Consider the following 23,351-nt stretch of genomic DNA (forward strand, 5'->3'; position numbering starts at 1 on the left):
TTAACCACATATAAAAGATAAAAATATCCTGTATTCCCAAAGAAAGAAGTGACAAACTTGATCCTTCTTGCTAGATCATATTATCTTTTTATATTTTATGATTTATCACACATTGGGATCTACTTTTTCTCATCAGATCCTATTAACCTCAGTTTATAGATGTAGAAATAGAGTCTCAGAGTTAAGTGACTTTCTCAAAGCCCCACTTCTAAGTAACTTGAACTTTGGGTTTCTAACTTCAAAATTAAAATCTCTTGCTTTCTATGTAATCTAAACCAATATAAAGTGAAGAACAAACATAGAATTAAGATCATTGCTAATTTCTAATGTAAAAGAATAGCATATCTTGTTAACTTTATTTAGTAGTAAAGAATTATTTGAAAGCACAAGGTTCTAAAGTCTAATAGGGGTGCCTCGGAGGCTCAGTTGGTTGAGTATCTGACTCTTTATTTCAGTTCAGGTCATTTCCCAGAGTTATGGGATCAAGCCCTGTATCAGGTTCTGCAGTGAGCTTGGAGCCTGCTTAAGATTCTCTCTCTCCCTCTCCCTCTCTCCCTGCTTTGCCCCTCCACATGCTCTCTCTGTATCTCTCAAAATTTAAAAAAATAGTCTAATAAATTTTTTAAAGTACGTTTTTCTTTCCCAATTGTTTTTATTTTCCTTTTTTTTTTTCTTAAAAAATTACATGAGCTGAAATGAAGAGTTGGATGCCCAACCAACTGAGCCCCCCACGTGCTCCTGTTTTATCTCTATTTTTTTAAATGTTTATTTTATTTTTGAGGGAACATGTGAGCAAGGGAGGTACACAGAGAGGGGGGGGCAGAGGATCCAAAGAGGGCTCCCAGATGACAGCAGTGAGCCAAGATATGGGGCTTGAACTCAAAAACTACGAGATCATGACCTAAGCCAAAGTTAGATACCCAACCAACTGAGCCACCCAAGTGCCCTCCTATTTTCTCTTTTCTTAAGGCTTAGAGATACAGTAGAACTATTTCACATAATGCTGTTCTTGGGAAGTACTTAGGTGATGACAAACATTTGATCTTACAATGTTTGTTCCATAATCACTGCTTTTTTAAAGTTCTTGTATCTACTGTTCATGTATGTCTTCATCTTCCCTTGTTGTCTTTATACTTGGAAGGAATTTCTTTTGTTTTTTAAACTAAAGAGACTTGAAATTTTGATATGGACCTCCTGAAACTTTGTAAAGTAAGAATGTACTGTTTTTAAGTAAAACACTAAAAAAGCCTTTTTAATAAATTCTAAAATAGTCAATTCTAATATGTGAACTCTGAGTATGTCTATTTTAATTTTCAGAGATCATTTTTATCTCCAGTTTTCAGTGTTAGGAATAATAATCTCTCTGAAGACCTAATTTCACAAAAGATGAGGGCAGTAGTTATTGTTGGTGATTTGCCTAGTGTGTGTGTGTGTGTGTGTGTGTGTGTGTGTGTGTGTGTGTGTGTGTGTTTGCTTTGATCTGGAGAGCAGAAGCTTTTGTGGTTTATGTTTAGTAGTTCCCTTTCCTGAAAATGCAGGTGGGCTTTATGGTTTTTCCCCCTCAGACTTATTGATTTGTCTTTATTCTCAATTTGTTTTCCATTTGTATCTGGCTGTGACAGGAAGCTTTTGAGAAACTCCATGTACTTTGTGTTAAATTGAATAGAAGAATATGCAAACATTAGCTCAGGTGGAAACTTGACTTTGCTCCTGCCTGCCTCATTTTAGCTTAGTATTTCAACTTTAGAAGAGATTTAAATATGTTTAGCATTTTTATAGAAAATTCTACCTATTCCTTTTGAGGACACAGAACTATAAATTCTGTAATTAGTATAGTCAGAACTGAAGAGTTCTTCTTGAAAAGCTGCATTCACACAGAAGGAGTCTGCATAAAGTGTTTTCAGTTAAATTTTCAGAATTTGTTTCATGTTGAAATTTGCCACAGCATGGTACATAAGAAAGAGCATTCAAGAAGATGTCACAAGGCCTACATTTTCCAGCTCCAGCTGCACCTCAAATGCATTGTGCAAGAGTTAAAAGGTTTGCCCAATCATAGTTCTTTCTGTGTGCAGAAATTACACATTGTCTGGTATACAGAGAATGTGACTCAATTCCTTTTTTCTCAATATAATATTTTTAGTAGCTCCTTGAGGATCCCTGGCCTATGTCTTTGTTGCTGTTGTTGTTTTTTCAGAATTATTATATACATGTATGCATTGACAATATGAAATCTAAACTCAGCTTTGTTAAAACTACCTAACCAACCTCTTATCCCATTACTTCCCACCAAGAACTTTGTGATCCAACCACATAAAACTTTTTGCCATTTGTTGAGCATACTACATTTTCATGGCACTTGGTATACTCTATATGGAGCCCATCCCAACTTAATCACTTGGCAGTTCCTGCTTATCAAGATTTCAATCTAATATCATCTCACTAAATGGCTACTGTGTCTTCCCCAAGCCAAATTAATTGCATTCCCTCGGTTTCCCATAACATGCCCATATAAACTGTTAACCCTCTTCTCATTTTATCATGTAAGTTGGTTATTTATGTGATTTATGTGATTTTTCTTCTCTAGTGTGTGAGTTTTTTACAGGGGAGAGAATGTGTTGTATTTATATTTGTATCCTTAGTTTCTAGTCTAATATCTGAAATGTAATAGAACTCAACAAATATTGAGTGGATTGATGGTTTGGTAGCTAAATCAGAATATAAGCAAATAGAAGCAATTTTTGTAAGCATTTTTTTGTAGATTATTCTAACTAAAGATGGTGTATAGACTAGCTGACCTCTTAGAGATCCTGCAGAGCTTTAGTCCATATAGAACTTCTTGACTTTAAGCATCCTTGAGTTGTGACAGTGTTGAGGGGTATGACTTTCTTGTCCTAAGAGTTTTTGAGAATAAGACCAACTATGCAGTGCCAGAAATGTTTTCCGGTAGTGCCTATTAAGAGTGAACTCTAGGACTGCTTGAAGCATTTGCAGATGAACAATAATACTTTGATATCAACAACATTACAGCCTTGCCTGCAATGGTCATTTGAGTGTTGACCTCTGATGATCAACATAATCTTACATATTTTTATTCATTTTAACTCTTTAAAAGCAACTTGTCACCATTGTATTTGCCTTTTCTTCCTTTATTTTCTGGATAATATTGAGTATATAAGCACATTATAAGACATTTTATCTAAGAGAAATTGATGTATCTTTATGCATGTTAGCTTATTTACATATATCTTAACAACAAAATGCTTCTTTTTGAGAAACATTTCATTGGAAATCATTTCAAGTATATTTATTCTTTTGTTGCTTTATTTGAATGACTGAGTAAGCAATTCTTGAGCATTAACTGTGTGACTAATATTGAACTAAACATATATTGATGGGAAAGAGACCTAAGTTTCTTTATACAAAAAGTATAGGGACAACTAGGTGGCTCAATTAGTTAAGTGCCTGGCTCTTGATTTTGGCTCAGGTCATGATCTCACAGTTTGTGGGTCTAAGCCCTGCATCAGTTTCTGAGCTGACAGTATAGAGCCTACTTGGGATTCTCTGTCTCCCTCCCTCTCTGGCCTTCTCCCATTCAAACACACACACACACACACACACACACACACACACACACTCTCTCTCTCTCTCTCTCTCTCTCTCTCTCTCTCTCTCTCTTTCTCGCTCTCTTTTACTAAATAAACTTAAAAATAAAATATAAACAAATAACAATAAACTGGGAGGCAGTATAGTATAAACAATGCAGTCTTGAGAACTTTGAATATGGCTCTGTAACCTAGCTTCACACTGTATCATTTAAGTGATTGAATCTTTCTCATGTTTCCGCATTGGGAAAATGGCTTCGGGAGGGTAGGGTCCCTTTCCTGCTTGTCTCATGTACCATTAAATATACAGTACTTGTCACAGCACCTAGACATATATATAACCTTACCAAATGTTATAAAGAAAAAAAAGTCCAAAGTATTCTTGGGAGAAGGGGTTGCTATATGAGTGGGAAGAGTCAACAAAGTCTTCAAAGGGATGATATTCAAACTGATTCTCAAAGATTTAATAGGACTTTTTCTGTACAATTATGATGGAAGTGATCATGGTAATAATAGCTATAAGAACAATAACTAATAACACGGTGTCATATTTTTTTATGTGCTAGGCAGTGTTTTAGGACATTGTATATATTAAATCATTTAAATCTCTAAATTTAAAGTTTTCTAACCCTCATTTTACAGATGAGAAAACTGTAGCACAGAGACTTTAAGACATTTGTCTAATGTCTTAAAAATCCCTGACAAGTAAATAGTTGATCCTGTATTCAAACACAAGCAGGAGAATTTCTGAGTCTTATTCAAAACTGTCAGCAGCTTCCTCTTTTTTAGTGGATGTCATAGAAAGCAATGCGAGTGATGATCTCCCTATTTCTGGAAGTTCAAATTTAGAGTCCTTCCTATATGGAGTAAATATAATGTGGACCTAGGCGTTATGAGGCCATGAGTCTGACCAATATCCACAGAGACAATGTACTGTAGCTGGGGCCTGGGACAAAGGGATATCCCATTATACTCTATAAAACACCCTAGAAGGCTGCACTAAATTAGACTTTAGAATGACATGGTAGTATGGGGCATAAATAAATATTATTCAAGTTAGTATCATTTCCCATGTAGGTGAATGTAGTTTTGTGCTCTACTATTTAGGTTTGATACTATTTTATGTGCAGTGGGTAGGTCTTCCAACTAGCTTTTCTTCTCTTTCTCTGCAATCACAGAATCAGACTGTTACTAACATTCAAACAAATGTCCCAGATCCCTTAGCCTGGGAATTCTCATTTTTCAATCACATACTCATTGCTTCATTAGTATTTCTCAATTCTCAACTCCAAAACATTGAGCCTGCCTCACTAGAAAGTTATTTTTAAATATATATACCTTTTCCTAGGAATATAAAATATATTTCAAATTCCAGTAAAATACACATAAGAATTATCAAAGGAATTGTGTGAGTAGTCTTGGCAAACTCAAATTTTTTTTTCTTATTTCTGTCAAGTGGAACCTTATGTAGAATTATATCACTTAACTAATTAGAAAATTATCAGCTTATATAATACCTATGTGGAAAAAAATTGGTTAAAACCTGCATCTTTGGTTTTTAATTTGATAATTCGCCTAGAGAACTAATATAATACCTTGATCTTGAATCATAAACCATCTAAGGTATATTTAATAAACATTATTGAGGTGTAATTTACATATGATGAAGTGCATCTATTTAAAATTTACAATGTGATGAATTTTGACAGATAGATACAACTGTGAAACCACAATAAGAATACTAATAATTTCCATCAATCCCGAGAGATTCTTCATGCCCCTTTTTAGCCCTACCTTCCCTCTATGCATAGGTGTAGGCAGCAGTATATCTACTTTGTATCACAATGTTAATTTTTATTTTCTAGAATTTTCTATAAGTATAATTATACTATATATAGTTTAATTATTTTGACATGTATCTCAATTTTGTTTACCCATTTACCCATTGACATACATGTGAGTTATTTCTACTTTGCTAGTACTATGGAAAAGCTTCTATGAGCATTTGCGTACAAGTATGCATGGACATGTTTTCATTTCTCTTAATATCTAGAAATTCCATGTAGTTTATGTTTAGCTTTTTAGAAAATGTCAAGCTGTTTTCTAGAAGGGTTGGAGGACCATTTTACTTTCCTACCTATAGTGTGTGAAAGTTTCAATTCTTCCATATCCTCATCAATACTTAAAATTATCAATCTATTGAAATTTTAGTCATTTTTTAATTTACATATTGAAAGAGAAGGAGCATGAAAGAAGGAGAGGGGCAGAGAGAGAGAAAGAGAATCCCAAGCAGGTTCTGCTCTGGCCCAGCATGGGGCTCAACCCCATGAACCATGATATCATGGCCTGAGCTGAAGAGTTGGCTGAGCCACCCAGGTGCCCCAATTTTAGTCATTCTAAGGGGTGTGTGGTGGTATCTCATTATGGTTTAAAAATTATTTCCCTAATGGCTTAAAATATTGACTTTCTTTTCTTGAGTTTTCCATCCACTAATATGTTCAAATATCTCATAATCTTTACAATCCCTTATGGAAGATGTATTTTTATGGGAAAACAGAGAAGAATTCCTGACAAACTGAAATCAAGAAGTACCTAATTGTAAATACTACCAATTTTCTGCCTCCCTGGCACCAAGTAACACCCAACCTATATGGTTCCTACACTATTGGACAAAGGGTTAGTATGTAAGAGTCAGAGTCAATAGGGTGGCTACTAAGAAAAACAGGAGTCCTGAAGATTAAAAAAAGAAGAAAGTTATTAAGTATTGGAATTATTCAAAGCCTGCTCATAGGGAATTTTCTTTCCTCATGCACTTCTTTCAGAGGTTAAATGATATCTTTGATACTCAAGGTTTTAATACAGCATATCCAGAGACAATGAATAAAGTTATATTTCTACCCCAGAAATTTACTCTGAGGTTTAGATACATGTATTCAACTTAGGGTTAGAAAAGGCATCATAAATATAAATGAACAAACAACAAGCAGATAATAAACAATAATGATATCTCTCAACCCACACATATGCACCTACTCTGTTTTACTCCTCTTTAATTATGGCCTGTTTCAGTGAATGACATTACAAATTATCCAGTTAGGTATACATCAGAAACCCGGAAATCATTCTTCATTTCTCCCCATATCTGATGTAGCACCACTGCCTCTTGCTTATACTCTAAAATGTTCCTTGAGTCCAATCATTTGTCTTTGTTTCTACTGCTAATACTCTAGTCTAAATCTCTACTATGTATTGCCTGCATTACTGAAAGTGCCTTCTACATAGACTATACACTGCCCTTATTACCCTTTTTCAATCCTCCACATTGCAGCCAGAATGACTTTACTGAAATGCAAATACATATCACAGCCCTCTTAATATTCACTTAAATATTTTGTATACATTTTCATACACACACACATGCACACACACGTGTGGTCCAGATGGTTTTATTCTGGTGAATTCTACCAAACATTTAAGGAAGAAATAATATGAGTTTTATGTAAAATATTCCAAAATATTGAAGAAGAGACAATACCTTCCAATTCATTCTTTGAGATAGGTATCTGATATCAAAAACGGGAATATAAGAAAAGCATACTACAGATTAATATCCCTCAGGGACATAATTGCAAAATCCAAATAAAATTTTAGCATAGCTAATCCAATACTGTATAAAATTATAATACATCATGACCAAGTAAGGTTTATCTCAGGAATAGAGGGTTTAAATTAAAAAAAAATCACCATATAAACTAAGAAAAAATAATCATATATATAATCATGTATACACAATACACACACACACACGTGTGTGTGTGCAGAAAAGACATCTGAGAAAAACCAATGTCTATTCTTGATTAAAAAAAAAAACCTCTCAGCAAAGTAGAAGCAATTAGAAGGGACCTTCCTTAACCTAATAAAGAACCTTATGAAAAACCAACAGCTAATATTATACTTAATATTGAAAGACTGAATATTTTCACCTTATCAGGAACAAGACAGAGATATTCACTTGCACTACTTTCATGCAACACTGTACTGGATGTTCTGTCCAGCATTTTCAGTCAAGGAAAAGAAACAAAGGAAGAAGTAAAACTTAGTATTCACAGATGACATGATATGATCTGATGGAATATATAAAAAAAAGTGGGGGACAAATTAGTGAGTTTAGCAAGTTAGAAAGATAAAAAGTTGATCTAGAAAACTCAAGTGTATTTGTCCACAGTAAGAATGAACAGTTAGAAACTGAAATCAATCAAGCAATTCTATTTACAATAGCAAAAAATATTAAGTACTTAGGAATAAATCTGATGAAAGATGTGGAAGAACTGTACATTTAAAATTACACAGTATTGCTGAGGAAAATTAAAGATGATCTAAATAAATGAAGAGGTACCTTGCTCCTATGTTGAAAGACTAATCATTGTTAAAATGTTTATTCTCTACAAATTAATCTAGAGATTCAACATAATCCCTATCAAAGTTCTAGAGAAATTGTCATGGACGTCAACAAGCTAATTCTAAAAATCATATGGAAATTCAAAGTATCTAGGAGAGTCAAAATAGCTTTGAAAGAAAGAGCTGGCATAAAGATGGTATTTGTGTAAAGATAGACAAATAGATCAATAGAGAGGAATTGAGAGTCCAAAAATAAACCAGACTTCTAAGAACAACTGATTTTTGACGAAAGTCTACAATTGAGTGAAGAAAGGAGAGCTATTTTAGCAAGTAGTGCTTGAACAATTGGATATACATATGCAAAAAAAAAAAAAAAAAAAGAGCCTGGATCCATACCTCACACTGTGTATAAAAAATAGGTCCAAATTTATCATAGACTTAAATGTAAAACATAAACTACAAAAATTCTGGAAGATACTAGAGGATAACATCTTTGTGACTTTAGTCACATTGATTAGATATGGCACCAAAAATATGAATCATAAAAGTTAATAAATTGGATAGGCACTATTAAAAGAATGAGAACACAAGCTATAAACTGAGGGGAAATATGTGCAAACATATATCTAATTGAGGGCTTAACTCCCAATTATATAAAGAACTCTCAAGACTCAACAAGAAACAACTCAATTTCAAAGATGACTGAAAGATTTGAGTAGACACTACCAAAGAAGATCACAGACAGCAAATAAGCATGGAAAATTGTTTGCTATTAATACTTAGGGAAAAGCAAATTAAAATTACAATGAGATAGTAATATACATCTATTAAAATGGCGAAAATTAAAATGATCATACCAGGTTTGACTTAAATCTGAAGGGGCTGGAATTCTGATCCACTATTGGAGGGAGTTTTAAATGGTACAATCACTTTGAAAGTTTCTCAAAAATGTAAATGTATGTCTACCATGTGATCATTCTTTTCCAATCCAATAAAAAAGAAAATATATATCTGTACAAAGACTTATACACAAATATGCAGAACAACTATGCAGCCCCAAAGTGGAAACAATGCAGATGTTCATTAACAGATGAATGGATAAACAAATTATAGTATATCTTTACAATGTACTGTTACATAGCAATAAAAAGGTGAATGAGACAACAGCATAGATGAATCTCAAATATGTTAAGTGAAAAAACAATCAGGAAAAGCACATACCATATGATTTCATTTATATAAATTTCTAGAAAGTGCAAACTAATCTGTTATGATAGAAAGCAGATCTCAGGTTGCTTTCAGATGGAGAGTAGGAAAGATTTGCTTGACAGGGGTTATAAAGGTGAACAGTTATGTTCACTGTCTTGATTATGCTGATGGTTTCAGGGATGTATACATATACTGAAGCTTATGTTGTACTTTACATATTTGTTTGTTTATATTATATTTCAGTTATATCGATGAAGCTACTTTAAAAATATTTTCAGGTAGTTTCCTATGGCTTTTAGAATACAAACAAAAATCTTATATATAGTCTGCGTAGTTTGACCTTTACTTTCATCAGCCTCTCCTCACTTGATGTTTGCCCTTGGTTCCATGTTCTAGTTATTCTGGGCTTATCTCAGTTCTCCCTACACTCCTTATTTTTGACACCACGTGTTCTTTGTATATTTTATTCCCTCTTTTTGAGATGTTTTTCAGTATCCCATGTGTCCAGTAAATTCCCATTCACTTTCCCAATTGTGTATTCTCTGATGAGATCCTCCTATAGGCTTTCATGAAGTCATGAAGCTCTACTCAAAGCATGTATCCCAAATTGCCTTCCTTACTAGTCTCCATGAGGCCAGGACTGTATTGATCTAGTTAAACTGCATTCCAAACTCAGCATAGTGTGTAGCACATAAAAGACACACAAAAATATTTGTTGAAGGAATTGAGTGAATAAGAAAATAGTAATTGGAAACCACAAATGGGAAATTAAATATGCAAATGTCATGAACACAGCAAAGGCTTTTCTGTGGTCATATGATAACAACTTTAGCAAACACAATTTAGATCTTCTAACACATTATACCTGAGAATGACTATCCTTATAATGAAAGGAGAGAGCACCAGCACTTTTATAATGGGATTAATTCACACACTGTAGTAAAATACAGTTTTCTCACAATAACCTTATTTTAAGCAAACAGGAAATGGAAATCTAGTTTGGCTATATTTATAATTTGGTGCTATCAAGTACTTTAACTAGCATTCTTGCAGCTTATTAAGAGAAAAAGATAATTGAGTCATAATCTTAATTCTGTGGTATGTTACTGGAGATTGTAAAAGAGATCTGATGTCTTCCTGGTTTCAGACAAGCGTTTGTTGCACTGAGTATTCATTTCACTTTGTTTGGGTATGATTAGCTGAGGGCCCCTCCTTGTAAACATAATAGAGTGGTGTTTTTCAGGGTAAGTAAGTCACCTCATTTAGCTCTTGCAGCTTGAAGAACCATCTATTGTTTAGATGAAAGGAAGCTGATAAGGAAAATCTATTTGTAGTAGTAAAGCACAGTGGCAATATAAAGCCATTTAAAATGAGCCATGTTTTTGACAGTCTATCCATGAATTGCTGCTTTCAAAGTTAACTTCGATTTAGTATATATTTTTTGACAATGAACAATTTGCCGTTGTTTCACAGATGGACAAACACAGTATAAAAATAGAATTAGTCATTTCATAGGAATTTTGCTGTGTTTGACAGATATATGAAATAAGTTTCTTGGCTTGATTTGGTATATAATGAATGAATGAATTAAAGAATGAATGAATGAATGAACAAATATTGTTAAGCATTCATTAATAATATGTGCCAGGTCAGCAAAAGAAACAGTCAACAAAAAGAACAGTCAATCTCTAGAAAGGGAGAAATATTTGCAAATCATATATGTACATAAGGGTTTAATATGCAAAATATATAAAGAACTTATACAACTCAATAGCAAAAAAGCCCCCAAACTCAAAAAATTGTAATTAAAAATGGGCAGAAGAGCTGTGTAGACATATTACCAGAGAAGACATACAGATGGGGAACAGGAACATGAAAAAGTGCTCATTATCATTAATCATCAGGGAAATGCAAGTAAGAACCACAATGAGATCACATCACACCTGTTAGAATGGCTGTCATCAAAAAGACGAGATAACAAGTGTTAGTGAGGATGTAGAGAAAAAGTTATCCTTATGTACTGTTGGTGGAGATGTTAGGGAAACAACCTGAATGTCCATCAACAGATGGATAAAGAAGATGTAGTATATACAATGGTATATTATTCATCCATAAAAAAGAAATAAATCTTGACATTTGCAACAATATGGATCAACCTTGAGGACATCATGCTAAGTGAAATAAGTCAGAGATAAACAAGTACTGTATGATATAACTATACATGGAACCTAAAAAAGCCAAACTCCTAGAAACAGAGAGTAGAATGGTGATTACCAGAGGCTGAGGAATAGTGGAAATGGAGATATATTGATGAAAAGGCATGAAATTTTGGTAATAAGATAAATAAGTCATGGGGATCTAATGTACAACATGGTGATTATAGTTAACAATACTGTATTATATATTTGAGAGTTACTAAGAGAGTAGATCTTAAATGTTCTCCCCACAAAAAGAAGTGGCAATTAATGTGAGATGACAGAAGTGGTAGCTAATGCTATGGTGGTAACCATTTAGCAGTGTGTAAGTATATCAAATCAACATGTTGTACTCTGTAAACTTGTACGACTTTATAATTCAGTCATATCTCAATAAAAAACAATAGAGCTTTTATAACTGAAAAGTATAATAATAAGTTAAAAACCAAATAAATATTTTAAAGAACTAAAGACAGAATTAGTACATGGAAAGATTTCTGAGGAAATTACCCATAGTGTAGCACAAGCAGCCAAAGAAATAATGGATATAAAAGAAAAGGAAAGTAAATATATGTATAATCAAAATTTTAAAAAAAAGGATAAGAGAACATGGAGAGAAAAAAATGCATAGTGGTATGACTTCACATTTTTTTTTATAATTGATTGAAGACATGAGTCCTTGGATTCATTTTTTAATTGATTAAAGATATGAATCCTTAGATATGGCCACTACAAGAAAACCTAAACAGGATACAGAAAGTGAATTTCATATCTAATTACATTGGAGTGAATCTCCAAGACAATGAACAAAATTGGTCAATGTGAAAAACCGAGCAATTACAAAAAAAGATGACTAGATTTATTCTTCAGAATACTTGGAGAAATAAGCTGGCAACCTAGAACTTATACTCAGCTAAACTGTCATGTAAAAACCCAATAAAATAACCAAATAAAAATAACATCTTGAGACAAATCAAAATGGAACAGCAGAATTTTGCTCAGGTATCATGTATAAGACACTTATGGAGAATAAAAATGAGTCCCATGGGATTTTTAGTGAAAATTTAAATTCATACAAGCATAAATTGACTATTACACATTAACAATTTTTGAATATTAATGCTCTTTGCACTAAGAATTCCTTATCTGTAACTTTTAGCCAAATAATTTTGTTATGCATATGTGCCAATATTTTCCTATAAGAATGTTTCAATTTTTTTCATAATATTGAAGTAAGAAATATTCTCGAACTGTAACAAGAAGCAACCTGTGAAACATGCCATGAAATATTGAAAATACTATGGCATCATTAATGGCATTTTTGTATGCAGATTTTTGTCTAAAAGCAAGAATAGGTACCAAAGGTATATTTTTTTCAAAAACAGCCTACACTATTGGATATACTTTGAATACAGTTTTATTGTGATGTTATTGGAGCTGTATCTTCTAAAATACTACAATTAATTATCTCCGGCATTGGAGTAATGAGTACTTTCAAATGGTTTGTTCCTGGTAGTACTTTAAAATTATTTCCACATCAAACTTTGCATTTGTACTTAGCATTTATTTTTAATAATATTTTTTCTATTTGCATATGAAAAATATATATTTTACTTAATCCTCATTGGACCCCTCTGAGGTGTTTTATTTAACAACCTATCCTTTTTTTTAATGGATGGGAAAATTAACTGTCAAAGAGGTAAACTGATTATCTCAGTTACAAAGTGTAAAAGCTAGGACTGGAACCCAAGATTCAAATCTTATTCTTTCAACACTGACATCAAATTTGGTGAAAAGGACCTAAATAGTGCTTTTGTTTGTTTGTTTCTTTTTGTTTTTTGTTTTTTGTTTTTAATTTGATTTTCATACTGAAGCAACTTGCCCAGGTGGTGTGAGGGTGATATTTTGGAGTTGCTATGTCAAAATGGTGCTTAAGAGTGAAAGTGAACTTGATGAGAAGTCTTAGAGGCAAATTTTTGCCTGGCCTTATTCTGAAGGTGAGGACAATCATTATTTCAAAAATGCTTGATGCTAACACAAAATGTCAAAATTGATTTTGAATCAATGAGCTAAGCTTCCTCAATAAAGATTGTATTGTTGCCAACTAGGTGTTGGGGGGTGTTTGGGTCACATAGTTAGGGGTAGAAATGAGTAGAGATGGAGGAATCAGAAATGACAGAACATGAAGAGTCAGCAGTCATGGGGAAAGCATGATGCATTTTAGACTCAGTTTTGTGGGGTCTAGCGCTAGTACAAACCTTCATTGCAGGTATGTGTTCCTCAGCAAGAGGGATTTGAAATTGCTGAGAAAGTGTGAGGGGAAATTTTTGGAGACTAAAATTTGTGAAGAAAGTTTAGAGTCAGAACTGTTGAGTATAAAGATATTATACATATTGGGTAGGTCCGATAGGTTTATTCTTTCCTGTTAATTTTTATCGTAAAAATAAAATCAGGAAATTAACATAAAGCTCTTACAATTTACTGAGAGCCTAGGAAAAAACCAGGTAAGTGTGACAGGCATTTTGAAATACATTATCTCTTTTAAGCCATATAGGGATCCTATAGCATTATTACCATTTTACAAAACTGGAAATCATGGTTCAGAGAAGTTAACTAGATTGGTCAAGAATTCTTAGAACTTAAAGTACATTTATGAATACTTAATTATATATACTTCATTACTGTTGGAAAGAGCTACTGTTAGCTTTTATTTCATGACAGTCTCTTCAATTAATCTATAAAGTCATTGATGACAGAAAGGCATATTCACAGACCTCTCCACCTTACAAATTTGAGAAACCTCAATGATAAAAATACAGGTTATATTACAAACCTATTGATGTTTTAATTACTTTAAAACATCTCTACAAAAGATCAAGTGAAAATAAGTGGACTTCAATTTGCAGTGAAAGGGAAAGGAGGGGAAGGAAAATAATGATTGAAACCACACAGCAAAACCTAGTGTGTCTGATTGGCTCCAAAGTCCTTATGTCATCTTAATCTACCACACTTTTTATAGGAATCATGGGAAGAATTCCCTCAAAGAGGTACTAAGTAAACCCTGTTATGGAAAGTCATGAAAAAATAGAAGTGTTAGCTGTAAGAGGCAGAATAGCCTATTTTAAGAACTTGGCTCCTATGGTCAGATTGGTTGGGTTCAAATTCCAATTCTATCACCCAGATAAGTTGTCATCTACTGTGTTATTGTTCCAAATATTCTCTCTTCCTTCCCAGTGAGAGGATTACCCTTCTCCACCTGACTGGCATCAGGTTTGACCATATGACCTGCCTTGGCCAATAAAATGTGAAGTCTGAGCAGAAATGTGAAGAGCCACTGCATATTCAGCCATTGATCATTTTTTCCTTCAGTCATGAGAATATCATGTCCCTGATAGATGGTATTCTTTTATGGAACAACATGGGCTAGGGTCCTAGTCAAGCTGTGAAGGACATGTAACAAAAGGGAGAAATAAACCTTTGTGGTTGAACACCATGGAGATTTTTTTGTTGATTCATTAAGCTAACTAGTACACCAATTTTGTTAGCCTGGAGACATCTCTCTCTGATTCACTTTCCCTTTTTTATAAGATTTAGTGGTTTGGTGATTAAATAAATTAATGTAGCTAAAGTACCTAAACCAGAGCAGAGCTGGTAAATATTTCTCTGAAGAGGAAAAGTTTTGATCCATTATGTTTGTCAATTTCTGTGGGGATAAATTCTTCTTTCACAGCTGATTCCAAGCTACTATCATGATGCCACTGAGTGGAGATTTGGAAAGAGGTACACAAATTGGGCTTTCAAGAGTAGGGTCTGGCTCCAGCCCATAGATGAATTTAGAATAGTGCACAAAGCAAACACTTATCCAAGCATATCAAATAGTAAGCACTATAGAAGAGTTTAATGAAGACAGGTGACTGAATGGAATTGCTTGTTAAATCTCCTTTTATTCTTAAGATTCTATGTTTGGAAGGCAACTCAGAGAATTCAGTACTGGAGGTAAACTTGGAAGTACTCTGGTATATCCATTTCATCGTGATAGACAAGGGAATTGGGGTTTAGAGAGTCTGGGTAGCTTGCTAAAAGTTATCCAGTCAATAAGAAAAAACACCAGGACTCTTGGTGTACAATACACCCCTTTCCCTTCCAACATGAAACACTTCTTTTTAAAAATTGCCTTGGAGGGGTGCCCGGGTGGCTCAGTCGGTGAATCTCTTGATTTTGGCTCCAGTCATGATCTCACGGTTCATGAGTTCAAGCCCCACATTGGGCTCTGTGCTGACAGTGTGGTGCTTGCTTGGGATTCTTTCTCTGTCTCCATCTCTCTCTTCCCCTCCTGTACTTGCACTCTCTCACTCTCAAATAAATAAACTTTAAAACTAATAAAAATTGCAATGGAAAGGCTCAAGAGAGAAAGGAAAAAGGGTAAATAGGTAATGCCTCTTTTCTCAATTTCTGATTAGTAATAATAATAACAAAATATTAAAATTGAATCCTGGTCATATTTATTGATAATCCTGGTTTTAGGTATGTGATTTTGAGTCAGTTTTGAGGAAAGTTGTCGTTAGGAAACAATTTTAATAGCATATAGTTGTCATGTATAATTTTGAAAAAGTGATAATTATTAGAACTGTAAATATTACAAATCATTGAAATGTCTAAAGGTGGTTATTTTGATTATTAAAATGAGTGCATCATCTCCTGGCACAGCCCAGTAATATCTCCTAAAAATATTGCAGTATATCCCCATGCAGAATACTCCCAAATTAGTGCTTTTCAGACCAATAATGCAGTGTGTTCATATTTTAAGGTAACAGTGATTCATTTTTTTTAACCATAGTGGTTACTGGCTGTAACTGTGGAATGCATTGTCATGGAAACCACACCCCCCTTCTTCTGCCCCTTTTCAATTCACCCCAGAGCTATTATTGAGAAACAGGAATTAAAGGAAAGCATTTCGTCAGATGCATGTGAACAGATATAACACATACACACATATACAAACACATACATGTGTGTGTATAGAGATAAATGAATTCTCATTGATTAAATTTAAACAATAAGATTAAAGAACTGAAATACACATTTTTTTTTTGTATATTGCCTTTGGCTTTCTCAGTCTAAACCAGCACAAACTGTAAAATGGGAAATAACTTGAACATAGCAGCCTTTAATGCTGCCCTAGAATAGGAGGTCAGCCTTAGCTTGGGTAATTCATTAGGGAAAGACTGTGTTAGTTATTATTGGAACATCACAATATAGAGCATACAATACTTTTGGGGTGTTTGAAATCCAAATTATAGGCTAATGAATAAGGGAAATATTGTACAATTTTTTTTTAGAATCCATTTGCCTTTGGAAAAACAGCCATAATTATAGATGCTCTGTAGGTGGAAGTACTCACACAATCACACATTTTATGGTAACATAAAGGGATAAAATGATAAGGGATACACTTAATGTGTGAATGTGACTTTAGGATTCACAGAAGGCACCAGACCAGAGTTCTGATCCTAAAATGTGATCTGGTATATTTAAGCACATATATATTAGACCTCCTGAGCCCCAGCAGCCCCTAGATGCCCAACAAATTGAATCAGTACTGACTGCTAATAGGGGAATTGACAAGGTAAGGATTCCTGTGCTTACTATGAGACTCCCAAAGCCTGAGGCATAGATAGCTCCCTTCTTCAGTTAGAACTAGATTTGCCTCAACTTTTACTTTCTTTTTATGGGGATCTTTGCTCATACTTTGTTCCATGTTGATTTCCCTTCAGGAGGTCTTAATTTTGTAAGCAGTACCCATATTCCTCTCACCAGAAGCCTGAGTAAAAATGTTGAGTCCTTGATATCCTCCTGGCCTATGGAATGATAACATAGAGTTGAACCTAAGAATCCCAAGGAATTATTCAATCAGGTTTGGTTTCCATTAACTTGAGACAAGAGGGGAGGGTATTTTGGATATGGGAAGGTGAAAGAAAGTTTATAGGGCACTGCATTTGACTTGACAATTTGCAAGTTGGTCTTTTGTTCTTATTGGAACTTATAAGTCTGAATCATATGGTGGTATTGGGGCTCATTAATTTAGATAGAGCTCAAGTGATCTGGTATTCTCCTGGAACTGCATTAGGGAGATGTGTTTCCAGCAGAATTTGCTATGGATATTTAGGACTCTTTTGCTGGTATATTTTAAGCAGGATCTCAGGTGAATGCCCAATCAGAGACTTTTTGAAACTACCATATTCATGTGAATATGACAGCCCTAACCCTTCTCAAATAAATCTGGAGTCTTGACAACATGATTCTGGAGAAATAGGTGAAATCTCCCATGATGTTGCTTTGTAAACTATCCTCTGTCAGTTTGCTTTAAGCCATCTTCATGGTTTATTGACTGTGTGGCTTGGGCAAGTGATATATCCTCAGGGCCCCCGTTTCTTCTTCTGGAAAAATGTGTCCAATAATATCTCTCTCTCTCTCTCAGGCTAAGACATGAGACAGGCTGTGTAAGTAAAGAGAGGTTCTAGGTACCACCAGGACTTACCACAGGAATTTCCTTATTGTCTAGTTTTCATGACAACCCTGCAAGGTAGGAGTTAATAGCATCACTTCACAGATAAGCAGAGGCTCAAACAGTGTTAAGTGATTGACACAAAGCCACTCAGCACCAGTGACAGAGTCTAATTCAAATCCTGATGTCATCCTTTCTTTCCAACCATTTGTGAGGCAAAATGCCAGGCACTCAGGTGGCACCAAAAGGGTGCTAGTTTTACCCACTTCCTACTCTTCTACATCCCTCCTAACTTTTTTTTATTTTTTTTTATTTTTTGGTCTTCAATAAGCAGTTTTGCAGCTGGGCCAGCCACATGCTGAATTTTTTTTTTTTTTTTTTTTTTTTGTCTTTTGCAATTTTGATAGCCTCACTTTAAAAAGGAAGAAAAAAGAAAAAAAAAAAGAAAAGAAAGAAAAAACCAGTAAAGCATATCCACCAGTCTTGCCATTCATACTTCCAGAACAGCATAAAGACTTCTGGGGCTTTTCTGAGCCTCTAAGACATCAAGGTGGGGAAGGGGCTGACTCTTTGTTTTTGAGTTTGAAAAATGTTATATCAGAAAAAAACTTGATTATGAGGAAGATTCTACCACCTAGGGAGTGAGTCAGCTCCCTGACCCAGAAGTCAAGGGCATAGGGTCCCAGCAAAATCATTTTCAGTACACTTCTACCCCAGATCCCTTTGCGGGCCATCAACTCAGGCACACCAGTATCAGAGGGGCAGCCTGGAGGATGCACTCAGCAGGGTTCACAAGGGCCTCCCCTTCTTCAGAGCTCACCCTCGGAGGTCACCTATTCTGGAGGCATCAGCGATAGGGGTCCAGTGTGGCCTCGGGTCACATAACACTGGAGCCCTCTTACACCAACCGCAGAGACTCTTAGGTGGCACAGAGCGCGCCGAGGGCTGAGCTAGGCTGGGAGCACCTTGCTCCCTCCCTCTGCCGGCCCCTCCCTTCCACCCCACTTGCCCGGCCAGCGCTCCCCACGGTGACTCTGGATTGCAGCAAGCCACTGGCTTTTTACCAAATCGGGAGCTGCAGTATTTTTTTTTTTTTTCCTTTTCCTTCAGAGAGAATTATTTCAGCCCCCTTCAGCTCGCATGACAATCTTGTGTGACTGGGGCGAGTAGGCGGGCACATCCTTTTACATGCTAATACTGCCCCACCTCCTTTGAACCCTCCTCTAAGCGCCTAGCTCCTTTTTATTTTTATTTTGTATTTTTTTAAATTTTTTAAAATTTTACCCACCCTAAATTCACCATAGAAGGGGGGAAAACCCTTCTCGGTTCTGTCCCTCCCCCCACGCCTCATTCCCCAGGGAAGGGAGACCCCGAACGCTTGTTACTTGCCCGCGTTGCTTCTACCCAGGCGCCGGGATGGCCGCGCAGGGCGCAGGGGGCAGCTACCGGAGCAGCTGCACGGTCTAGGCTGTCACTCCATGTGCCCGGCGGCGAGCACCGTGTTCGGGTCCCCAAGCGAGCTGCCACTGCCGCAGCTCGAAAGGAATGTCCCCTGTTGTTAAGGACCCTGACTGTTTTACCCCAATGATTTGCCACTGCAAAGTTGCTTGCACCAACAACACTTTGTCGTTGATGTTTGGATGCAAGGTAGGACGAGGTTCATGTCTTTTTAATGCATGCTGCCTCCCTTGGGGGAGCTAACAATTCCTTTTGTTGTTTGTTTATGTGTCTGCTTGTTGGGAGAGTGACAAAAGCTACGACTTGCTCTGCCCTTTCTGGGAGCTGGCTGGGTTTGGGGGCCTTGAGAGCGCACGGATTTTAGAGTCCGATGTTGGGTTGATAACTCCTTTGTGGCAGGACCCTGGTCTCTAATGTACCGAGGTTCCAAGAGCAGATCACGCCTCGGAAAGGGGGCGCCGTAGGTGACTCTGTGCTTGGGATCTTGTCATACATTTAGTTAGTGATTGGGCTTCTGACTGCTCATTTGTGAGCTCCTGAACTCATCGTAGGTTACCACTGCCTGGAGCCCCGGACCCAACGGCCCACAATCAGGGTTATCTGGGATGGTGGATGTGCTCTTGAGATGAAATCGAACGTATCAGTTTGCAATTTGACACTTTTAAATCTGAAGAGTTTATTTTTATTCTAGACAGCAAATCTGGAGATGGGCTCATGTTGCCCCTAATTGTGTACCTTTTCTGTAAGCTTATACAAGCCACTTGAAATCAACATTCAGAAATGTTATCAAGAGGTGTCACAATTAATCAGTGAAGTTTCTAGCGAGTAACTGTCCCAGCCCAGATGTTTGTAAAGGTGATTAGTTTTCCCAAGGAAAAGAGATTTGAAGGGTTTTGAAGCAGGCTACCATTCATTAATCCTTGTCTCTAACTTTGTTGGTGGACTGGAAGATGCATGAAATTTGGTATATGAGCGGTCTTAGCCCATGAATGATCTGAGTGCATGTCCCCTTAGCCCTAGACACACATACCTTCACTTCTTTTCATTGTGCAAAGCTGGTGAGTTTGTCTGGCCTGTTTGTATAGAACACTTTTGTGGCTACTATGGTGTTGCTTAGGGGAGAGAGAGCTTGATCTGAAATAACTGAAAATTCACTTTGGTAAGTGAATAAAATCACATGATCCCTGTTGTTCTTAAAGATAACACCAGTGACTGGACTTGACACCGGTAAGCACCTTAGGCAGTAGAGTTAATGAAACATAGACATTCAACTTCATGGATAGTGCTCAGAGGAAGTGTAGCTGTAATGGAAAAATGGGGAGTCAGAATTGTGAGTTTTATACTGATTATGCCTAGAGAATCTCTTATCAGATGAGAGGTGTGGATGAAGTGATCCTCCTTGGCTCTAATATTCTCCAATAATTCTTTTGTAAAATCATTTAGTGGTAAAGTTATTGCCAAATAGTGATGTTTTTTACTCAATATAGTAGACTGTACCTTAGAGTCCATTAAAAAATCACTGACCATACTGAAGACTAGCTAGATGCTCCTTTTGAAACCCTTGGAAAGGTCTTAGAGTTTTTGAAGGTTTTTGTGTTCATTGCTATCAGGAAGATGTATGTGAATGAACAGCACCAGTAGCTGACTTATTAGCTCCTCTTCCTCACATAACCTGCTACCCTCCCCCGTGCTTCTATCCACTCACTCTTCTAACTGTATTTACAGTGGCACCTTAGCAATGGCTACTATTTAAAATCCATTCCCATACACTTATGAGAATTGCTTTGCAGCGCTAAGTGATTATGAACAAAGGTGAATAATTTGTCAAGGGAAATTAAACACAAGCTAATCATCAAATAGGATAAGCTATTGGTGTGGAAATGTTGTTGAATATGCATTCAACCCTTGAAGCTCCTTTTCAAAGAAGTTTTTTTTTTATGCTGTTAAAATTACACACATGCTTTTGTTAAGGCTAGGGAATTAAATTAGTTTAACTTACTTTAAGTTCTCTTACTTTTGGTGCTCTGGTTTGAAAAGTTCAGTTTGTGAGAGAGAACCATGTCAATACAGGCAAGCACCTAAATCATGTGTGTTGGTAGACATTGTTCTATGGAAAAGAAATCAAGTCTCCATGAAAATGAAAGAATACTTTTAGAGGGTCTATCCCATTCCCTTTTGTCAAGTATTTGAATAAGATCATTCATAAGCCCAATATAATGGGATTGGTCATTACATTATAGTCATACTTAACAGTTGCTTAATTATAGACTGGTTGATGTAAATCTCCCACCTTGGAATCTTAGATATGGAAAGAGTAATGGAGTCTCCTACTCTTGCCTTTCTCTGGTGAAATTCTTCGAGACTATCTGATGGATGACAACAGAATATACTATACACTTGTATATCATATAGGACTAGGTTTCAAAACTAGAAGTAGATGTACCACTTATTATATATATGACTTCTCTAGGTCTCAGTTTCCTCATAGGTAAAATAGCCACAGTAATAACTGTTGCCTTATATATTACTATGTCATTGTAAAAAATAGTTTCAATGAGGTACATGCAGTGCTTAGTATGTATATATTCACCAAATGATTGATACTTTAATTTGGCCTTGGTTATTTTTACAGCTCTGTAAAGAAGGGCTCATCACTTCTAAAAGGACCTTCTTTCACTGTTATTTTGATAAATTGTTTCTTTGCTGTGAGCATGATCATAGCTTTTGCTAAGGTTTCTTTTCTCTATGCAAAGTGTTTATATAAAATGTAGGAACAATTTATATATTGATAAAACATTCAAAAACCACAGTGGGTTTATGAAAACTACTGAAAACTGATAATATTGTTTTACTCAATAAACAAATATTCATTGAGCAATGAATAAATGCTAGACACTGGAGATGTGGCAGTAAACAACTCTTGTCTTCCATGGTCTCAAAGTCAAATGATGTGGTAGATGATTGCATTAATTGCAGTGTTGATTTATGGAAAAATATAAAATAAGGATTTTAGTTGACTCTGAGCAATGAAAGTGGAATTTAAATAATTGTTGGGAAAACAACTCATGGAAATATAGATGCCAATATGGTGCCTCCAAAAAAGCATTTATTCCAATATTATCCATCAAGTTTGAATGTAAGATTATTAGGATGGATATTTTCTTTCTGGGAAGATATTTATCATGCAAAGTCCGAAACCATGTTTGCATGTTGGCCAGACTTAAGTTCAAAAACACTTAAACTGTTTATTCTTATTCTCCCAAACCTAGTAATGGCTTACAGGATACTGAGTAACTTAAGTTTTGAAGGAAGAAGCCCACAATAATTTTACTTTCTTAGCAATCTCCAGGGCCACAGCTTGCTGCATCCTGGCTGTTACTCAGTTTAGTTAGCTGACTATATGGCTTATGATTATAAATGTGAAGTGTCTTTCTGTGCTAGGCTGTATCCCAGGCACTGTGATTGGTATTAAAGATACAAATTCAAGTATGGCACCATTCCTTTCCTCCAGGAATTGCAAGTTTATTGAGGGAGATAATCCTACTCCCTTCTCTAAAGTACAGAAAACAGTCCTATCAGTCTGTCATAAGAGAAACCAAAGCACTGTTATTCAGAAGAAAGTTTTCCTATTTTATCAGTCCTCTTTTTGCCCCAGTCCATATGCTATTGTCATACAATACTGCTATGGGAATGGAAATTCCATGGTGAATAAGGCCTTCTGAAACCTTTTTCCCCTTATAGTAGTTTTTTGTGTTATTATCTGAAAATAGGCATAACCTTTACCTTTGCTTAACTATGTTTTCTCCACATGCAGTATAATTCAATGGTCAGCCAATATATCATTTCTCTTTCTTTTATCTTACCCATAGCTACATTGCAGGGATCTGTAGCCTCTGTGTGTCCCCTTCCCTTCACTTCTCCCTTCCAGTCACCATTTCCAAGGCAAAAACATGCAAACAAAAAAGATTGAATATTTGTTATTAT

The 23,351-nt window shown here is 35.6% G+C and overlaps 1 protein-coding gene across 2 annotated transcripts in view; it reads left to right on the forward strand.

Annotated features, from left to right (window-relative positions):
* Positions 1-23,351, forward strand: part of DLG2 (discs large MAGUK scaffold protein 2) — a 2,044,734-nt gene that overhangs the window by 808,059 nt on the left and 1,213,324 nt on the right. The window contains exon 1 of one of the 2 annotated variants that reach the window (XM_047877320.1): positions 19,455-19,556. The exons of the other annotated variant lie outside the window; for it this stretch is intronic. Within the exon in view, the coding sequence (XP_047733276.1) occupies positions 19,455-19,556 (102 nt within the window). Of the gene's footprint in view, positions 1-19,454; positions 19,557-23,351 lie in introns of those variants that run through there. 2 annotated transcript variants of the gene reach the window in all.

Source organism: Prionailurus viverrinus, chromosome D1 (genome assembly GCF_022837055.1).
Source record: "Prionailurus viverrinus isolate Anna chromosome D1, UM_Priviv_1.0, whole genome shotgun sequence".
NCBI lineage: Eukaryota > Metazoa > Chordata > Mammalia > Carnivora > Felidae > Prionailurus > Prionailurus viverrinus.